Source organism: Carya illinoinensis, chromosome 6 (genome assembly GCF_018687715.1).
Source record: "Carya illinoinensis cultivar Pawnee chromosome 6, C.illinoinensisPawnee_v1, whole genome shotgun sequence".
NCBI lineage: Eukaryota > Viridiplantae > Streptophyta > Magnoliopsida > Fagales > Juglandaceae > Carya > Carya illinoinensis.
This window is the reverse complement of record NC_056757.1, coordinates 5037436-5059639: the sequence shown is the minus strand read 5'-3', so window position 1 is coordinate 5059639 and position 22204 is coordinate 5037436. Positions and strand designations below refer to the sequence as shown.

Genomic DNA, 22204 nt, shown 5'->3' with positions numbered 1-22204 from the left:
AACTATTGATTTTCCTCCTGAAACTCCATTGGTTGAATCCAATCAATGATCATTCACACTTGAAGTACGATCACACTCAAAGAGAAATCACAAATATGAAAATTCACTAAAAAATTCTCACCAAAATATGTACAAGAAAGTACTCTAAAAAATATGTAAATCTGAATCTCTACAGATCCTAACTAATATGATCTCTTAAATAAATAATCTGGAAAGAATTTCAGTTGAAGTAAGATTTTGTTGACGGATAGAATCTGTCAAGAAGACATGTCCCGACAGACTATTGACATTTTGCGATAAAATTCTTCTGTATTGACTGATCTTTGTTTAGCTTTCTTCTGGATAAATACAACTCCTCCTAGACTCGATTTTTACAATAACTTATCTAAACAACACTTAAGACTTCGAGATAGGCTCAATATTATTTACAGATAAATCAAGAATTATTTTACATTCATCTAACAATTTTAAATATAATAATAAGATAAACCTTATTATCTAATCATCTAATTCTAGCCAATTTTGCATTTACAGCCATGTTCAATATTAGGTAGGTAATTAAAATATTGGGTTGAATAATCTTAATTGAAATGCCAACATGACGCATATTTCATGGCATTTCTTTATCGTCCACACAGTAAAGTATAAGCCCAAACTGTTTTCTTAGGGGTACCCATTTAACAATTTAGCGCATCTGATTATTGCCAAAATTTTGAATGCTAACGCAGAGCAGGAATATTACAGGGGGAACAACACGAATGGGCAAGGTTGTGAGGGTATACATCAGCATGGGTAATAAAAGATTTTTAGGAGATGCATTGTACCGGAGTGAATCCAATTTGAAAATGGTTGCAGAGACTGAATCTCGACGGAGCTTTTAACCACCCCAAGCTCATGCATTTCTTAGGAATGCCTCAAGCTCGTGTAAGAAAGACCTTGGTACTCATCTTTAGATGAAAGCTTGTAAGAAGCCTCAGCACGTGCTTCCTCCAACTTCAGCAAGAGGTCCTTGATGAAAGGCGTATTTGTCCCATGAGTAATTTTCAGGATATCCACTGCCCTGGTCAGTGATTCTATAGCACCGTCCGTGTCGCCCAGAAACCTGTGATATTAAAAGTTCAAAATAGAATGAATAAGATTCTTTACCAGGAAAAAATAGGAGGAAGGTCCTATTAGAATGTTATATTGTTTATCAACTAGCAGCAAACAAGACTGGCATAACAAGAACATTTGCTGCTTCCCTATCACTGGACTACTGGTAGCAGAGGTGGTCCTAATGCCTTGTTAGTCATACTCATTGAACAAGTCAAGATTATAAATATAAAGGGAGGGCCAGAGGGAGGAAGAAAGAGCAATAAAAGAAATGCAGTGTGTGCAATAAATTACTTTGCAAAACTAGAGGCAGCATCAGATGCATTGCATCATCAATAAATAACCTGTTAAGTTTCCAAAGTTACAATTCCTCCTATTTCAATAGATATTTTTTGTGCCTAGAAGATTGCGGTGCATGCATCTAACCTTTGAGCCCTTTATAAACCTCCACAGGTGAGTAGAAATCCTGAACACACATTCCAGTTGACTTGGGAAGCCCAACTGAGTGCCAGTAGGCCAAGAGACTCTGCCTAAGAGATTTTTTTTGAGAGAAGTAATAGAGTATATTAATAAAAGAATAGGCAAAACGACACGTTCAGTACAAAGAATGTCCTAAACTACGTAGGAACAGTAGAGATAAGGAAGTCATGTAAATTTTGGCCATTAAAACTAATAGCAATGGCCCAACTACAAAGATTTCTAAAAAAGAAAACTTTCAGCTCCTCCATTGATCTTTCTTTATCCTCAAAAGTCCGTTCATTGCGCTCCTGCCACACACACCACATAATGTATATCGGAATCATCTTCCAAATTAGACTCTGCCTTAGAGATTAATCAGACAAACCTTTGGTTCTTGAACCTACTTAAAATACTATGTTTAGTCTACCAAAATTCTAGCATAACCCCTTTCTAGATGGATCCCAAACCATTTTATCTTCACAATTACTTCCCACACCACTAAAAAGAAAGCATTGCAATTGAGAGCTGGGGTGAACATAAACATTATATGCATCAAATAGAGTATCTCCAGTTCAGATTTCAGATAGTTTATAAAAGTCTGAAGTGAAAAGAAATTTGTCTAGGGGTGTAACTGGTCCGGTTCGGTCCGGTTTTGTACAAAATCTAGGACCGAACCAGTAGGCACCGGTTTTGCATTTTTCAAAACCGATTACACACCGATTTTTTTCCTAAACCAGTATTCCGGTTTTACCGGTTTCCGGTCCGGTTTGGTCCGGTTTTCCGGTTTTAATAAAATACAAATTTTTTATAAAAATTCTGTTTAAAAGAAAAAACTGATTTAAAAAATTCTGTTTACCATTTACAAAAATCTGCTTTGCAAAAAAAAATCTGCTATGTAAAAAAATTCTGCTATCAAAAATCTGGTTTATAAAAAAAAAAAAATCTGCTATGTAAAAAATTCTGATATAAAAAATCTGCTTTATAAAAAAAATCTGTTATATAAACAAAATTCGCTATATCAAAAACTGCTATAAAACAAAAACTAAAATAAGAAATCTAATGTAAAAAAAAAAATCTGCTATAATCTTATATTAGACGATTAGTATTAGTATATATATATCAGTATTAGTTATAGCTATATAATATATTAGACAATATAATAGTATTAATATTAGACTATTAGTATAGCTATATGTTAGTGTTAGTTTTGATGATTTAGTATAACTATATTAGTATGAGTATAACTATAATCTATATTAGAATATTAGTATTAGTATATATGTGATTATTTTTTATGTGATTAAAAATTATATATAATATAAAATATATTATATATAATATTAATATATAAATAGTACCGCTCCGGTCCGGTTCGGTCCGGTCTAAAACTAACCGAAACCGAAACTGGACCAGTTCCGGCCGGTTTTTCATTTATGAAAACCGGTTCCGGACCGAACCGGTCCAAAACCGGCACAACCGGTCCGGGCCGGTTTTCCGGTTTGCCGGTTTATTTTTACACCCCTAAATTTGTCAAACATGTAGATATTGTGTCAACTAAAACATCACAAATATATGCAATTTCAGGAACCACACGTCTAATTGTGAAGTCATAGTACTGAACATGCTAGCTTTGCAACCACAATGAGAAATTCTTCAACTGAGGTCCCATATAACAACCAATGGAACCCGTAAAATTCTATTATAGTTTCAAGAAGATTCTTCAACTGAAAGTTTTCCATGGATTATACATGTCCTACACCCTAGCCCCTCAACGCTAAACAGAGTACAAATACATTTCCATGACATTATATTAGAAGTACTAGCACTTCAATATCAAGAGGCCATGCAATTTCACTCTCATGCTTATTCCATATGCCGATAATGTCAGCTATTTTGTGTAGTTAGTTCTAAATACTGAGAAAAAACCTCTGGATAAACAAACACAACTTTTATCTTTGTTACATAGAAGATTTGGTGTTGTGAAGAATCAATTACAGCATCTTGAAAATATACAATTAAAAGTTGGGCAAAGATTCTAACCATTCAAGCTTCCCACAGGTATAATATTGCAGTCCAAGCAAGGGATGAAATCCCGGGTAAACTCCTGCAATGAAACAGTAAGTAAATTCAGGATACCAGCAGCAACATAGCAAAAAAAAAAAAAAAAGTAAGAATCAGCATAATTATGGGACACGAATGGTGTAGTCCAAACACACATTAAGTACTCTATCTGTTGATTTAAATAAAGATGCAGAACAATTTCAAAACAGATGCAATTAGTGCTATTTATTTATTTTTCATATGTAAAAAAACAAGTGATGCAAAAGCACTGTGCTGGAGTTGACATAAATCTTAGCAATTTCAAAAAGAAATCTAAAGAACTTCAAGGTTCTAGACTTCTATTATACATTATTACAAGAGTTCAGTGTGATAAACTAATGTTTGAAGAGAGCAATCTCAAAAATTGGATAGAAACAGTCGCAGGCAAGGAAGCATGGTCTTGGAAGGCCTGTTTATCAGTAAGAAATTAAAGCCATCAGAGAAGGCAATTAAACTCACCAGGTTGGAGTATTGTTGTAAACAGGTGATAAATGATTAAGAATCATCCTTCCTGCGAGTATTCTCAATGTGGGGGAAATCCTTGATCAAAGCATAATTCATGTTTTTAGAGATCTATTCAGAACATTTTTTTCACCATTAATCTTTATGAAAATTTTAGGTAACTTTTATAGAGATCATGAAATCTGAGAAGTATTTTATGTGTCTAGAGTTTCTTCCATTTGGTAGGTGTATATAAAACATCTTCATCAATATCTCCAAAACCTCTGGACCTCTAGTGTACATCAAAGACTTCTTTTTATTCCATATTGCTATCTCATCTCATGGTAGGTGACAAATATCAACACATGCATGAAACCTTCTCCATCTACAAATTTCTGTTTCCAAGTAATTCCAGACTTCTTTGTCTTACAAAATGCTTTGCTATTTTTGCAGCACTTCTGCTACATGCATTTCTTGAGCAATTCAGACACACTTCCATGATGAATTACGAAATAAGGTGATCTCTTGTATACTTCATGTGTACTAGGGTTTCACCCTTCTTTAGTCATTAATAAAATCTTATCTTACTTGTCAAAAAATATATGAAACAAGGACTAATATATGATGGATGTCATGCAGAATATTTCAGTTCAAAACCCTGGAGCTCCAACTCAAACTACAATATTCAGAATACCAGAGGAGCTTAAATATGTCTCCCCTGGCAAATCCAGATAGAAATATGATGTACTTTGATACACTGGAATGGTCAATCTGCAATATGCCAGAGCTTCTCTCCAATTTTGCTGCTCCATCAAAATCTGAAAAATGTAAGACTTAGTTTTATTACAAGGAGTTTAGTGGTCCCATGAAAACAGATTCACTATGGTTTAATTGCCAGTTAGAGGCTGTGACAACGTGGTCTAAACTAGGTCCTTACTCTTATTTATTTTATTTTTTGTTTCTATCCAAATGGACTGGAGCCCGATGATTGGAGAAGATTAAGGATGTAAGATTGACTTAGGCCATGTTTTGTTTATGCAATAGGCGCCCAAGCCCAAGGATAGGAGCTCAACACTTAGCCAAGTTTCGGCTCCATGGGAATTTAGGGTTTTGGAAGCCCCAACTAGGGTTTGGGAATGAGTAAGAGGCGCCCCTTTGGACATGAAGGCTCTTGAGTATCATTACCCTGGAAATAATCACGCTTTTGGAAGCCCAAAACTTATATACACACGGTTTGAAGAACACAAGTATGTGGTGTGAGTGTATGATAAGGGTGGTTTCACCTGACAAAACCCTAATGGCCAAACATCTCCTCTCTCTTTTTCCCATCTTGCCATAAATCTCAGGTTCTTCAGAAGAGGAACCCTAGACAAACCATACCAATTGAAGTTAAGCATAGTTGCCTTCTTGTAGTCGAACCAAATACTTCATTTGTCCAATGGGACTACACTACAAGGTCAAATCACACATTCTTCACTCTCTTAGGCCAAACCTCTTCAACTCAAACCCCTTACAAGGGTGTGCATGTTCATGAGAAGGAAATTTGATAGAAACCTGAGAGTTCTTACCGTGCAATCCTTTCCCACAAGGTATTCTTCAATCTCCAATCCTTGCATGTACGAAAATGGTGTTTGGTTGGAAGGAAAATAGTGTATGGGTTTTCTTCTTCTAAGGTAGGCGAGATAGAAAGGAGAGGAGAGGGAAAAATATGAAATGAAGCAAATGACTCTTGGTCGGTGGGGGTAAGGATGCTGGTCCATTAATGCCCTCCTTATATACCTCTTTCAAATCCCACTCATTCTCTCTCCTATCATTACTTTTGATGTGGAAACCGAAGGGTTTTTTGTGCATGGGTGCCATGTGGCATCTTGCAGCTTGTTTTGGCTGAAAATCTCCTCTTCTTCTACCCTCATCATTCCTTCTCTTGGAAATGTTAAGAGACACCTCTTGCATGGATGACAAGTGACGATTTCTTGTCCTAGCCGAAACCCTAAAGCCTCTTCTTCCAACCCTTTTTGTGTCTAGATGCAATGAATCTAAGGTTGAGCGATGCATGGTTGCCAAATGGCATGAAGTGGGTGTGTGGCTCTTACCATTCCCAAAATCCTCATGGTCTCTTTCATCAAAGATCCTTCTAGAAGCTATTTTGTGAGTGGCATGTACATCACATGGCCGAAACCCTAGAGATCTTCTAGAGGCTTTGTGTCCTACTTTGCATGCTTGCCAAGTGTCCAAATTCACTAAGATTTCGGAACCCTAATCCCAAATCCAAAATTCCGCATGTGTCTCTTGCACTTCCTCATGATTCCATCTTCTAGAAATTCTAAGGTGCTTATGCATGAATGCTATGTGGCAAACATAGTGTGGGTGGCATGTGTGTCCCTTGGATTTCCGAAATCCACTCTTCTTCTTCCCTTTATCCACTTTTAAGTTCAGATACAATGAATCCATAGAGCGAGGTTACATGATGGCCAAGTGGCATAGTGGAAGATGGAGTTGGGGTGTGCCCTAGGTGAGCTGAAACCCTATAACTCTCCTCCATCACTTGGCTTCTTCTAGAAGCTTTAGGGCTTCAACACATGAGGGACAAGTGGCGGATGCTTCTTAGAAAAGATGACACTCCCTTTCCCTAGGAGCCTAATAATTATAGCTTAGGGAAACTCAAGAGCCTTCTTGTCCAAAGGGGCGCCTCTCACTGATTCCCAAACCCCTAGTTTGGGGCTTCCAAAACCCTAAATTCCGATGGGGCTGAAACTTGGCTAAGTGTTGAGCTTCTATACTTGAGCTTGGGCACGCCTATTACATAAAAAAAACATGGCCTAAGTCAATCTTACACCCTTAATCTTCTCCAATCATTGGGCTCAAGTCCATTTGAATAAAAACAAAAAATAAAATAAAATAAAGTAAGGACCTAGTTTAGACCGGGTTATCACAGTGAGGTGCAAGTCCATGCTTTGGAACTTAATGCATTACCAAGTAAGAAGTGAGGCCAAATTTAGAAGTCATCAGAAAGTGACAAGAAAATAATCCAAAAAACAATCAGGCTTCAGTACTATAGTGCAGGGAACATACTCATCTCTGTTGCTAGATTTTTTTTCTTTTTTGTAAAACTCTGTTGCTAGAAAAATGAGTAAGAAATTACTTGCAATACTGTGTAAGGCAGGCAGAGTAATATATAGATTCAACTCAATGAGATGCAGCTCAAACCTTTATTTATACTTAATCCAGTAAGCTGCCACCAAATTTAGGGAAAACGCCTCTTAGTTCTAGTTTTAATTCTTCACTAAAACACTCTCTGTCTAATTGCCAGTTTACCCAAGCTTTAAAGAAAGTTTCCGCCAATAAAGAAATCATTATTTGTACCTAAAAGAAACAAGATCTGGTCTCACATAAATTTGAACAAAGCACCAGCACAACTTAACCAATTAAACATGTGCCAGTAACATTGAGTTCTGTATAGCTCAAAATAAGAGAAGAATTAAAAGTCAATGAAAAATTTAAAGGCTACCTCTAAAAGCTTTTCACAAGTTTGCATCAAACTGATTGAGAAAGGATGGCACAATTTCCTTTGGAGAGTCTCAATCTTCTGATACATAAAAAAAGTCTCCTGATGATCTAAACTCAGTCATAGACAAACTCTTGCTCAATAAAAGACAGAACAATTTAAATCGTGACAGTGGAGAGGAAATTGAAGGAAATTGATTGCAGAATTAAATTATCTTTGGAAAATGCTAACTCCCAGTGCAAACAACTGAGAAGGATACTGCCAGCTGATGAAGACATAAGAACCGTGTCTAACATTGATTTTACTTCACTTGCAATCTTTCTTATCTCTTCCTTGTCCCTAACAACTCCACAACGTTGGCATATAAATCCTTTTCCATCTGCATATCCAAATAGCAAAAGATCCAAAATAGGAACTTTGGCCAACAAGCTGAACTTTTCTTTTATAATAATCTGATTCATTGATTGCGGAAAATCACCTACCAGAACTGCGGAGCAGGAAACCATTGCATTGATAATCCTTGCACTGATAACCTTCCAGAATTGCACTCTCCTGGATATCATCAGACTGACCCTTCAATACAAAATTAGCTAAATTAACCAGCAGTAGATCTGGTTTTCCAATATAAAATAAAATGCTGTAAGTTCAGCAATAAAAAGAAAATCCTAAGAACAAAATGTTAGCAGGTACCGCTTTTATGCAGCGGGGACATGTACAGGTGAAAAGGTACTGTTCTGTCAAAGCCTTCTGCCGAGTCATTGTGCTTCCAGCAGTGTCAATGTAACTAATCAACACCTTACAAAATAGAACCATGACAAACATATTTCACTTGACATGAAGAAAAAGGTTATGAGATATTCATACCCTCCAAAGCAATTGAATTAACATCAAAAGAATCATAGACACCATCATGAAGGCTTATGAAAGAGTAAGACACAAAAGTACAAAAGGCCAACAAAATGGCGTGAGTGGGTTTTGTGGATGGAGTTATTAAGCATATGAGCATTTTTATGGGTAATGCCTCAGAAAGTAGTTGAATTGCACTTTAGTTGGAAAGTTCTCCTTGTAAGGCAAAGAAGCAGTTCTATATGGAAAGTAAGCCCTCCTTTGTCTAACATGGACCATATGGATAAAGATGCACTACTGTACATTTTTTGGATTGAGTTATTAGTTCTTAAGCTAAAATCGTTACTTGTGCAGTTGTATGAGTTATCTTCTGGTTGTGCCAATGTTCTATCCCTCCATATATACTTTGTTTCCAAAGCATTCTCCGTTTACTGTTTGTATGCATACATTTCCTATTTTTCTAAGAAAATTTATTACTAATAAAATAAATTGATTTTCTCATTAAGTGCAGTTTTAAAATTATCCTATACAACTAATTATATGTTCCGTCAGAAAAAGATATGGCAAACTGTTCCTGCATAACAATTACTTTGTAAGGAACACATATGTATTTTTAGTTTCAATCAAAGTATGCTTCTCCCTTTCTCCTGTTCAAATTCATTCTATAGTATGACATATAGTTCTAACTATAATTTGTTGTGGTTCATTCACTGCTATTTTCACTACTTCACAACATTTTCCTGATATTAATTTGATATGAGAGTTAATTTCTATGCATTAAATGGATTCTTGAATCCAAGATTGCCACCACGGTGCCACGACTAATTTACACCAGAAGTACCTCTTGGTGTTCTTTCAGATTCATATTCAAGTGAAAATATGGTTCTTCAAAAAAATACTTATGGATATACATATTTACATATACATTTTTGTGTGCACGCACGCACACATGCAGGCTACTAGATAAAGCTTACAGCAGATCAAAGTAAAAGGTCACAAAAAAATTAGGCAGTACTTAGTTTCAATCGAGCAGTATATCTATAAAATAAATAAATAAATAAAATATATTTAAAAAAAAAAAACAGGTACATTATAGAACACAAAAATCGAAAGGAAACTTCTGCTTGGCCATTGAGATTTTTCAGATGAGAATTTTGAGTTTTAAGATTAAATATTAAAATATTACATTTTAATATTATTATTGTATTGGGATTTGAAAAAGTTAAGAAAAAATTGAATTGTTTATTATATTTTATATGGGGATTTGAAAAAGTTGTAATGATGAGATAAGAATTTTATGTTTGAGATGAGAATTTCAAGTGGCAAACAATACCTAAATCTTGGCTCAAGCTCGTGTCAACTATGAGTATGAACCTTTTTGGAAATTGAATAGTTAGACATGGATAACAAAAAACACCCGGGTTTATTACCCCTATAATCTAAAGTATCTCTTCACACGTCTAATACCTTTTTTGATAAACAACGTAACTCTTACTAATAATAAAAAAAATGTACTATCAAAGTACACAAGGAGTATACATCAGATACACCAAGCCAGAAAAAGTTAAGAGACTGAGAAAATTATGAAAGTTAAAACTAGAGAAACAGAATTAGACAGCTATCCAGTAGAAGTGTGTATTAAAAGAAAGATTTGAATCCCCCATGTCAAATATTGAACAAAACTTTGATTTAGCTAAGCATAAAGACCAAGAACTTTTATAGAGCATATATACCTCAGCTCCTTGGGTTATATGTTGCACAGCACGTACAACAGCCAACCTTCCTTCAAACACTAAAACAGAATTGGGCAAGCAGCTAAAGTACCATAACCATTAGCCGACTTACAGAAAGCTGATGAAAATCAGAACATATCAATGCACGAAAGTAGTTACCTATGGTTAATAATGGAAATGACAGGGTACAATCCGGTCCCCAAGGGTCTTAGTTCACCATCACAAATTGTATGTGCATTGCATGCAAACTGTATTGAATGAGAAGTATCAGAATTAAAAGTTATATGTACCAGAAAATCAGTCTTCCCCATGGAGATGAATGTTATTCAGAAATCTTGTCGCAGTGGGATATGTAAAAACTGGGTCCCCCATGATAAATATTTGGAAATAACAACAGATAGTGCAATTTGCAGATGACTCATTACGAAAGTTTTCTTGTAATGAATTAAAACAATCCATGTTATTCACATGAGTGAATGGACTAGGTACCATCAAGCTCACAGCACACTTGGATACTTCCATTATGCTTTCAGTACTCTCAACTTTTCCAAAACAGTTAACACTACCCCTTTTTTTTTTCCTTTTTTCGTTTTTGCTTTTTTGCCTCTTTGGCAGTTGATAAAGCAAGGTTCAAATAATATGGTAGCCATCAGGTGTAGCTTTACGAAAGAAGTCCAAGGGACTACCAAATACTTTCTTAAAAGAGAGAAATGGTATGAGAGACTTGAGGGGGCATGGAATTGTTAAACTTAAGCTGCAAAATGCTTATTAAGATATGAATTCAAATTATTTATACCGTTAAAAAAAAAAAAAAACTATTTATTTAGAAGACCTTGGAAAAGTTTTCAGCTATCTCCTTCATGTTGATCTCAGGCCACTGAAGTATCAAGTTGACAAGGCTAGCCATCTGAGCATACAGCACCAACTGCTTCTCATCAATGTCAGATATGTCTTCAGAAAAATGGAAGTTAAATGAAACAATTTGTGGAAATATAACAATTGAAATAACCAATAATTGGTGCACGCTAAAAGCAAAGAGTAGAATAGGGAAGGATACGAGACACCAGTGCCTCCACCAAGTTGTAATTGTTTGTAGCGGTAGTAGGGATAACCTAGCAGCAAAATAAATTATACAGTTTATGGCCCGAGTTATTAATTATTCTGCATTCAGCTTCTTAGTAGGCAAAATATCAAGTCAAAAGGACTAACCAGGAGACGATATTCAAATGTGCTGAAGAAGTTTGATAAAAAGAATTAACAACCAAGTCTTTTGGAATTCCAGAAACCAGTATTATTCACCTTCTACAATTTTTATAATATTAGCTGACAGCACCACAACCAAAGTACAGAGAGATTTATAGAGAAAACGGAGTACCCAACCCTTCTAGATCTCCTTTTAATCGATCATGAAGAAGAACATCCCCATCTCAGACACAAGAATAAGTACAAATGCTATTTCAAAGTCTTGCCAACCATAAGAATAGATTGGAGGCTTTTGTAGAAGTGGATTGGGGTTAAATTATATGTTAGACACTAATGGTTTGATCATTTTAGTCAGCTAAAATGTGGTTTAAAAGCCCCCAGCAGGTGGTCACAACTCACACCATAAAATTCATTAGCTCCAACCATCACCCCCATTACTCTCCCAGTCTCATTGATCTTCCCCAAATTTCTAGGCAACCTACCCTAATCTGCCACCCACTGCCACCATTCTTCCCCAAATTTCCACCTTTCACCACCTAGAAAGCATTGTCTTCATTCTTCACGGTATCTTCAAACCCACCATCTTCAATTGAAAACTCCAATCACCACAGCTCTTCAAATACTAAAACCATCAAACCTAAGCCTAAGACTTCCACAGTCTTTCTCATTCAAGACCAAAATTACAAACACCATAACAGCTCAACATCCAATGCACAACACCCATATCATCAAAACCAGAGGCCATTCATTAACCCCAAATTTTTAGCCACCATCTTTATCATAATTAAAGCCCCAACAGCCATCCCCCTTTAAACCATCTGTCACCCAAGAAAAGTGAGTGGTATCACAAGATAAGACAGAGTAAATGAGAAGTAGAGAGAGATGATGAGGGTGAAATATGAATATCGAAACTTTTTTTTTTTATTTTTTGGGTGGGAATGGATGGAAACTGGGGGAAAATGGTGGGGGATTCCGGCAAACATTGTTTAAATGTTGGTGGGTAAAATACAATTTTTTTAACAACAGGTTAGCAATTCGAACTTGACCCAATCTCAAGGTTCTATCTAAACAAGCCTAGCCCATTTTAGACTCCAACAATCTATAGGATCTTACCTTCAATGATCACTGAATGCAAACCAAAAAGGTGGTGACCTCCTGTAAGATATTTTGGCTTCAATGATCACTGACAAAAATTAGTCTTCGCTTTAAGTTGTTAGCTTGTACAGATACATGACAACTAATAACTATCCTCGCAATTTTTTTTTTTTTTATAAGTAATAGGAATTTTATTGATGTAAAGATAGGCATAGCCTAGGTACACTAGAAGTATACATGTGAATACACCTATTTAGGAACTAGTGATTGATGCAAGGAAATCATAGAAGTTGACACCATTCAACTCTAGAGCGATGGCCCACATAAATAAAGTCTTCCAAAAAAACCTCCTAAACTCTTCCAATGAGCATTCATGATCCTCAAAAAGTCTATCATTCATTTCACTCCAAATACACCAAAGAATACATAGAGGAGCCATCTTCCACATGGCTACAATCTGTGGTGATCCTCGCAATTAATAATAACATTGAAGTTGAAAATAAAAAGAATACTAATTTCTTACCTTCTCACTTTCCAGTTTTCTCCGAAGGTAGAGTTTCACCATCAGACGTATGGAAGGAGTGACAGATTTTCTCTTGTCCATGTCAAGCCTTGACAGAGCTTGGCATTCAAGACGATGCAACTTCCAGTCCAACTTCTGAAAATCGCAAAGCATAAAGTCAATGAATGGACAGGAAGTATACATTTAATACAATTACTTATATTTTCTAAATGCTGAACTCACTCTATATTTGCTTTAAGAGAATATATGAATCATGTTAATGGAATAAAGCTCTCCAATTTTTAACTATTTTTATCTTCATTTTTGGATCTTAACAAATTGTTACTCGTACCAAGCACAAAGATGGGTGAACTCAATGATATTTGGAGAATTTTTTAAATTAAAATTTAAAAATAAATAAATAAATAATAATAATAATAATAATAATAATAATAATAATAATAAAACCCGAGAGTATCCAATTACCATTTCTTTATGAAGTTTAAAATTTCTCCATTGGCTATCTTCACGGATTAAAACAAGCTATCCGATTATAAAGATGACAGGAGAAAACAACAATATTTGACTGGACATGAAGCTGCACGGTATATCCACATTATTACAAATACCTGGCATGTGCTACCGCAGTACCATACAACATGACAAGCTGAGCACTTCCTAAGGTTACTTGATGTGAAGCATCCATCACATCTCCGGTTACCTGAGGACTTGTTTGGAACGCAGACATAAGGCTCTTGGCTTATAATTACTTCCCCTGAAATATTAAAGCTGAACTTAGTTTAGTTAAATAAGGTAGTATATACCAAACATTTGATATGTCTTCAGTGTTTTATTAAAAAGAACACTCAATTTAGTACGTCTCCGAACTCGGAAGCTTCGCTTTTATGCGGCCGAAGCAAGCTACAAATCGTCTAAGATAGAGATAAAGAAATTTTGGGGGAGGGAAGGGAGAGACCTGGATAGAAATCCCTGGTTGTTAAAAGGCACCGGCCTTTCTCTGGGAGAGTACAAACGATTAGATCCCGTTCTTTAAGCGCACTCTGCAACTCCTCCATGCTTGCGCCCTCGCATTCAGTTAGGACAAGAATGCGTCACTTTTCTGTTCTCCCTCCCTCTCGCCAAACCGCAAATACGTCGGTAATATCAAATAAGAGTAGAAGGGTTATTTGCAAGGATTTTCACATTTTTATAAATCAAATAACTAAGTTTTTTTATTTTTGTAAATTTAATACCTGAATTTTAAAATATTCGTAATTAAATATATAAGTATTTTTTTAATATCCTTAATATTAAGAAAAAATTTTAAAAATATAAAAATTCACAAATAATCACTTATTTAACCATTAAATAAAAGAAAATAATTAAAAAATAAAAACAAATAAAAATAATAATAAAGGAGTATTAGGAAATAAAATGTTTCTGTTATCTATCAAACATTAAAAATAAAAACAAACAAACACATCATTATCTATTAAATGTTTCTGTTAATCTATCTTAAATCATCACATGAAATTAATATAACATATGTCAGTTTTTTATTGGCTATAGTATAATTAAAAATAATAATACATTTAGCATTTCTCAAAAGTTAACTTAATTGCAGTTTTTTTAATGTTTGACTATGAAATTTGTGAGTGACAAACTTAATACTAGATTTATAAAAATTCGAAAATCCAAATATTAATTTTAAAATTAATTCGAATAACAATAATAACGAGACATTTAACAATTCATTTTACCATCAATCAACATAACACTGTTAGTCCATAAAAATTGTTTATAAAGGAGTTATAAATTTTTTTTATCTATATTATTACTTAATGAATTATGCATCTTCTTATATAGGTTAATTAACTATTTATTTTTCATTTTAATTCATAGATAGTAGATAGGGGAGGAACCACATTTTCTAGATTTAAAAATGTTATATATAGTACTTTTATATACTTTTTATGTATTTTTTATGTATTTTACTAATATAATTAACTGCATTATTTTTTTAATATAAAATATTTGATTTAACCAATTACATAAATATAATATGTGAATTGTATATAAAAATAATTGTATATAACCACAAAAAAAAAAAAAAGTAGATTTTACTGCATGGAGCAAAGTTTTGAATACTGTACCAGATGGCGTACCGGTCAAGGCACTGAAATGAAATATTTCGATATCAATACCGTTTCAGGATAGTCAATATATGAATAAATTATATATATAAATTATATTTCAAAATAATAATGTATATATGAATAAATTATACATAAATATATATATATATAAATTATAAATAATATGGTCTAAATTAGAGATTAAAAAATAAGTTTACAGTTTGAACAAATAAAAAAAAAGATAAAAACTGAAATACCGGTCAGTATAGATCAATACAAACTAAAATATAGATCGATATGATCGGTACGAAATAAATATAATATTTATATCTAATCAATAATCAGTACGATACGGTGTTTTTAATTAAAAACGGTGGCATGGAGCCAATTACATAATTATAGATTTTACTGGTTTTACAATCTGAAATGTGTTAGTTTAGTCAGCCCATTAAATTACTAACGGGCACAAGGCCCGAAAAACAGAAATTGTAAAAGAGAGGGAAGAGGCCCGAAGCGCAAGTAAAGTTTTCCCTCTCTTTCTTCGTGTTTATGCTAGGATAAAAAAACGTAAAATAATATAAATTTTACTATATGCAAGTAAAATCATATATTAATCTATATATTAATATTAATTATTTAGTATTCAAAATTTAAATTAATATTATTTTTAATAAAATTTATTTTTTAACTAATTATATTATATTAATATACATATTAATACACAATTATATTTATAATTAGATTTTACTATAATACTTTTTGATAAAATATAAATCTAAAAAAATAATACCTTTGGACTTTTGTTCGAATGGATGGTCCCCCCCTTCGTTTGGTGGTGCTTGGTGGAGTTGGTGTCCCATATTCCGTTTAGTCGGGTATGGAGATTGGTAACTCTATCATGGATAAAGTGAGTTGTCTCTTAGACTTAAATCTTTAGAGGTTGGTCGTCTGAATTAGACCATATCAATCACATTAGTGTGTTGAGAAGTTATTAACATTTATAACTAGTTTGTTATTTAAGTTAAAGTTGTATATCCTCTTTAATGATAATAAAAAATAAAAAAATAAAAAAAAATAAAAAAAAGATTTTACCATAATAATATACCGAGGATTTTAAGCGTGTGACTTCCATCATTGTTAGAGACTTGCGATTCATATGCTTATAAATCAGCCCATCAAATTCTTTGCGGGCACCAGGCCCAGAATAGACAAACTCATAAAAGAAAGAGCATAGGCCCAACAGATAAAAAAAAAAGTTATATATGGAAGGTTTCAGCATAATAATTATTTTACGGAAATGTCTTCCATTTAAAACTTGTCTATGGAAGAGTTGCGAGTTGTTTGGAAAGTGAAATGATCTTATTTTATCTTATATCAAAATTTTTTATAATTTTTTCTTATAAATATCATTTAAATTTAAACACTTTTCAACTTGAAATTTTTAATTTTTTTATCAAATCATTATCCAATTATTACGACTTTTTCAAAATTTTAAATAAAATATCAAAAATAATATTACTTTTTTAAATTTCAAAACAAAAAATAATACTTTAACAAAAAAAAAATTATTTTTAACTTTATAATATTTTTATTCAACTTTCTTCTCTCTCCTTTCTCAAAACTAATAAAATATCTTAATTCAAAGTATTTTACTATTATTCATAAATTATTTTACTACTATTCACATAATTCAGATCTAATCTCATTTTTCAAAAAAGCCCTTAGATGTTATAGCTTATTAGGTTAGAAAAATGATTAGATGCTCCAAGAGTACCAATGGCATAGTATCTTCATCCTATTAATAGCATGTAACATAATTAAAATTATTTAATAGATGTAAATTGTGTGCTGACTTGAGAATAAAATAATGCTAAATATTTTAGGTTAAGAAAATGATTTAGCCAGAATATAAATGCAGGCATGATATCCTCGTCTTATTACAACGCGTGTAACCATCAATTTTAATTAATCGTAGCATCGTATAATATGATGAAAGGACCACATATTCGTATTAAGGAAGCGTCTTGTTGGATTATACTTGTGTCTCAAGATTCCATCAGATACATGCTTAAATTTGGTAGTATTGAGTGGGATTGATGAACCCCCACATGATTTATGACCTACATGTCATAAATATATGTTGAGGCCAGGTTTTCATTGTGTTGCAGACAGGACTTATGTTGTTTTTAGTCACTGTTGAGTGACTTGAAACGTGCAAGACGAAGATTCCTTCTTTTTATGAACTGGGGATAAAGATTCCTTTGCCGCAACCTCACAATCATTTTGGGTGTTTTGGGAACTAGCTGGCGTCCCAACACACAAGGCCCATATGTCTTATGCTTGCTTGGTCCTGTGTTTGTGATTTGTGTGATTTGGTGGGGGAGTGAACGCGACTCCCCAGTCCCCCCACATACACAACATTCTATGTGGTGCAAAGCAGCAAAAGGTCCATGATTGAAACATTGTCTCTGTTGGAATTAGATTTACATATTTTCTACGAAATGTTTTAGCACTCGTAAAAATATAGGCGATAAAATCAACAATTAAGAATAAGTCTAGAGGTAAGACAATCAAGATAAAGTCAATACAAGTCAGATTAAGAAGAGATAATACAAGTTGATTCGAATGTATATAAGAAAATGAGTTTACAAGATAAATATGAGTCAATTACTCCAGTGAAGAAAAAATATCTCGGGAAAAATCTCCTCAGATTTGGAAGGTCTCCATTATGTACAGTGACTCCAAAAATCTCTTCTCCTCAAAATGATATTATATTATTTAACATCCAAAATTCTCAATTTTCTCCATTCTATTAGAAGATCAGTGGATAATGAGAGATGTAAAATCACTCATCATAGTGAATTTCACACCATATAATCTGTGAATATAGATTTTTATACTGAACTAAATAAATTTGTGTGTCTCTATTTATTTATATTTTATATATTTATTTATTATCTATTCTCATGTATAAACCTGAAGCATCGTATCGACGTTCAAACCGCCATTATTGACTTATCGAGTGCATCATTGTGGACTTTAGAGATGACTCTTTCATCTTATTTCAGCCTGTTGTGTAAATTTACGCTTTAACATATAGAATTTATTATATTTAATATTGCAGTTTATTTGACTACATACAATTTTTAATATTGTAAAGTTATATCTATCTCTATCCAAAATTGTAGTCTCTATCATTGATAGATTTATATTGAATGATCGAGGCCAGTGGAATGAGAGTTTTTTTTTTTTTTTTTATAATTTTTTTAGTTAAACATTTTTTAGAATTCAGAATTATATATAGAGAAACACATCAACATAACAAGTGGACCTAACAATTACAATAAGTAATAAAATATAAAAACCAATACCAGAATATTCATGCATTAATCTTGTTAGACCGTGTAATCAACGTGCACAAACATGTAAAATTAGGAACATCTAATGTCTTCTAATGACCAAAAATTCAAAACATTTTGTGTAGTTTCAAATTTTAAAACATAAAATGTGAGTGATAGGTAAAGATTAATATCATGATTATCATCTATAATTTTCTAACTTTAACACTTTCTATAATTTAGAAAGATAAAGAGTCAATGAACCCACCACATTATATATATATATATATATATATATATATATATATTACATTTAGTCATTATGTTTGATGGTGGGATATTTAATTAATTGGTGAAATGTAAAGTCATTATTTAAATTTAAAAATTTTGCTATGATACTATTTTTTTTTTTAAAAAAAAAAACAGTATCCCGATTTTATTGATAACTCTTAGTTATAATAAAAATATATAAATACCTTAGACAAGAGAGAACGTGAGGGTTACATTCAAAATCTTAAAACCAAACTCCTAAAAACTACATGAAAATGATTAAAACAGTAAAATATTTACAAATAGAAATATATAAAAGAAAGAAACAACTAATACATGGGGTTGGAAATTACTTGCATGATCAATAAGATCAACCATATGGTTAGAAAGTTGTAAAGTAGAATAGAAACTTTTCATATTATCATGTGTACCTAATGAGTCGAGGCTATCGGCTAAAACATTGTCCTCCTTATAAACATAATGGACAATTCTAATATCATGTAAAATTATTATTTATTCCAAAATTTTAATCTAATAAAAAGAGATAAATTATTATATTTATAATATATCTTAACATGTGTATCGTTTTTTCTAATTATACAAAAATATTTAGATTACAAAAGAGTTCTTTTTTACTTATAGTCACTTTTACATACTATTTACGTATTTTCCTAATGTGATTAATTAAATCAATTATTTTATATTAAAAAAATAATGAAGACAATCATATCAGTGAGTGCATAAAAAATGCACATGATTATATTTAAATTTTTTGATTATTTAAAATATATCAATTAACAAGTCTTACTGCAAATAACAAAATTTAAGACAAAAATAAATTTTTTTCAATAAAAAAAAGTTATTGGAAAATAGGATCCGATATATCAACGGGAAAATGAATCCTACTCACAGAGATGGTGAGTGACCACCACGTCCACGTCAACCCATCGGAGCTTTGACTGGGATCATAGTCAAACTGAGCCCGAAACGGTATCTCCGTGATACTCTGCCATATGAGTCCAACTTAACACGCAGTGCTGTCCAACGTGTCTTTTATTTTTTTTTAATCTTTTTCTATACATATCTTTATTGTCTCCTTCTCGCCAAAATTGACCTCTCAAGCATTTTCGATGTTTAATTCCAAGAACAGTCCGTCCACTATATTATTTATTTTTTAAATTATTCAATTGATTATTTAAAAAATAAGAAATATTCTTATAATTGCTGAGTAGGTTGACGTGTCACATAAATTATAATTTGTATTGACCTGGCAAATTGACGTGTTGTAATTATTCAAACCCTAGCTCTTTCAAAGTTTGGTGTAAAAAATTTTAAATACCAGACGTGTGTGTGTTTATATATATATATATATATATTAAGAAGGGCACGCACGCGCACTGCACGTGTGTTTAGTGAAAAATACAAACCTATTATAATAAATATTTACAATTTCATATGCTTTTATAAAAATATAATTATTATATAACATTCACCTAAAATAATTAGTAAGTCTAACAGAAAAATGAATGTATGAAATACAAATATCAATACGATGGAAAATAAATGGATAATAAGAAAAATATATGGTCCAACACATCTTAGTTAGACATAGGTAACATTTTATTAATATAAAAAAAAAAGTTTTGTTTCAATGCCATTTTTGTTAACTGCAATTTATTAATTTTCTTCAGATAGTTTTATGGATTTTTTTAACCATAGTACAAATGACCAATTGCAAACAATTTTAATAGATCTAATATTAGTGTATTGGTATTTTTTTTATTTTAAAATGTTAAAAAATGTGAAAATTTGATAAAAATTGAAAAGAAGATTTCGGCCTTGGGTGCATGTGACTGCTGGGCGGCATCCTAACAATGTTATTAATAAAATATAGGATTATATATATATATATATATATATATATATCTAGGTACAAATCAGAACCTAGATTTTTGAATTTTAAAAAATTTGAATTCATCTAAGTTTCAACCAGGGTCGTAACGGGACTAATCTAGACCGGATTTCAACTAAGGTTTGAAATCCTAATTGTATCTCGTCGTCTGGAACATGGGTGAACAGTACTAATTAACTGAAAAAATAACTTGAGAAAATTGTTTACATACACATCTACTATGATTGAATTAAAATAGAGTATTACTAAAAATTAATTTTTTTATATGAATTTCTGATTTACTCATTTTTTTTAAATATGTATAAAATTTACATATTCTAAAATTATAAATATCAATTATAGTATTTTATATCACAAGTGAGGTTCATAATATCTAAAATCTATACTGGCTTGGAAAAGAAATTTTTGTCAAAGTTAAAGCATCTGCGGATCTTCTCCAGCAAGATTCTAAATGCTGTACTCCCTTTGCTTTCTCATGTGTGTGACGTTTTCCACATCTGCTTATATAATTCAAGAAGAATAATGCTTCTTTTTTCATCTATTTTATCTATTAAATTTGGCCATTTATGTATTTAATTTTTTTAATTTTTTTTCTTATTAATTAAAGAAATGATTAATAGTGTATTGATATTTTTTATTTTTTTAAAAAATATTTAGAAGTGTTAAAAAATATTAAAAAAATAAAAAAGATTAATTTTATCTAGAAAACATGCAATGGTTACTGTAGGACAATGACCCCCATTTGATTACACAGTTTAGATGAAATGAGATGAGATTTTTTGAATAATAATAAATAAAATATTATTATAATATTAATTTTTAATATTAATTTTATATTAAAATTTAAAAAAATTAAATTATTTATTATATTTTATATTAAAATTTAAAAAAATTAAATTATTTATTATATAAAAATTTAAAAAATTATAGTGATTAAATGAGATGAAATTATTTAATTTTAGTTAACTAAACTGACGTGTCATTATTATTAAAAATAACAGAAATACAAAACTAAAAAAAAAACAGAGAGAGCGCGCCTTTTCAAAATCCCTAACACAGACCTTACAGGTTCCATTTGGTGAAATATACATCTGCCTTGGCCCTCTCATGACTCAGAGACTTTCACCAAATCCACGCATGGAATGTAGTGCAGTAGGTAAGCACTCAAATTCCTCGTTTTCTCTTTTTCTTTTTTAAAGCAAGAATTTTCTTCTTTTTCTTTAAACATTCAATATATATTTGTAATTCTAAAATTTTAAACATTCAATACATATTTGTAATTCTAAAATTTGTTGAGCTCTTTGTTGTTAGTTAGTTCTCCATTATCAGACAAATCTCTACATTTTGAAGAAAGTCGTTATACTGAAAAAGAATATAACCTCCAAACTTCTTCACGCAAAAAGAGATAAAACAAGAAATTAAAGAAAATGAAAATTGTACAGATGCACAAGGGAAGCACAGTTCTTAATTTCATCTGAGATTTGACCAGTTAGCTTATTCCACTGTAAGTCTCTGCCGTTTCAACAAAAATAAGAGTAAACAAATGAATAGCTAAATAATATTTTGTTCTGAT

General features: G+C 32.0%; 1 protein-coding gene across 4 annotated transcripts; it reads right to left on the bottom strand.

Annotated features, from left to right (window-relative positions):
* Window positions 1-645: 645 nt before the first annotated feature.
* On the bottom strand, window positions 646-14151 carry LOC122313582 (histone-lysine N-methyltransferase ASHR1). Of its 4 annotated transcripts, none has more exons than XM_043128698.1 (14): window positions 13953-14151; window positions 13606-13751; window positions 12998-13132; window positions 11234-11288; window positions 11009-11127; window positions 10336-10424; window positions 10177-10258; window positions 8288-8392; window positions 8080-8170; window positions 7857-7976; window positions 7601-7707; window positions 4841-4910; window positions 3592-3655; window positions 646-1102 (listed from the first exon to the last, which is right to left on the bottom strand). In XM_043128698.1, the coding sequence occupies exons 1-14, from the start codon at window positions 14050-14052 to the stop codon at window positions 904-906; spliced, it is 1482 nt and encodes a 493-aa protein (XP_042984632.1). In that variant the 5' UTR covers window positions 14053-14151; the 3' UTR covers window positions 646-903. The 4 variants fall into 4 exon arrangements, with proteins under 4 accessions (XP_042984632.1, XP_042984633.1, XP_042984634.1 ...); XM_043128699.1 differs by having other exon boundaries at window positions 8080-8164; XM_043128700.1 differs by having other exon boundaries at window positions 8080-8149.
* Between the last annotated feature and the right edge of the window lie 8053 nt (window positions 14152-22204).

Coding starts and splice junctions, on each gene's coding strand:
- LOC122313582 (XM_043128698.1), bottom strand. CDS start 14,052: ATGGAGGAGTTGCAGAGTGCGCTTAAAGAACGGGATCTAATCGTTTGT. Junction 7,977..8,079: donor TTTCCTGCTCCGCAGTTCTG/GTAGGTGATTTT, acceptor TTGGATATGCAG/ATGGAAAAGGATTTATATGC. Junction 1,103..3,591: donor ACCTGTGGGAAGCTTGAATG/GTTAGAATCTTT, acceptor TTAATATCACAG/GTTTCTGGGCGACACGGACG.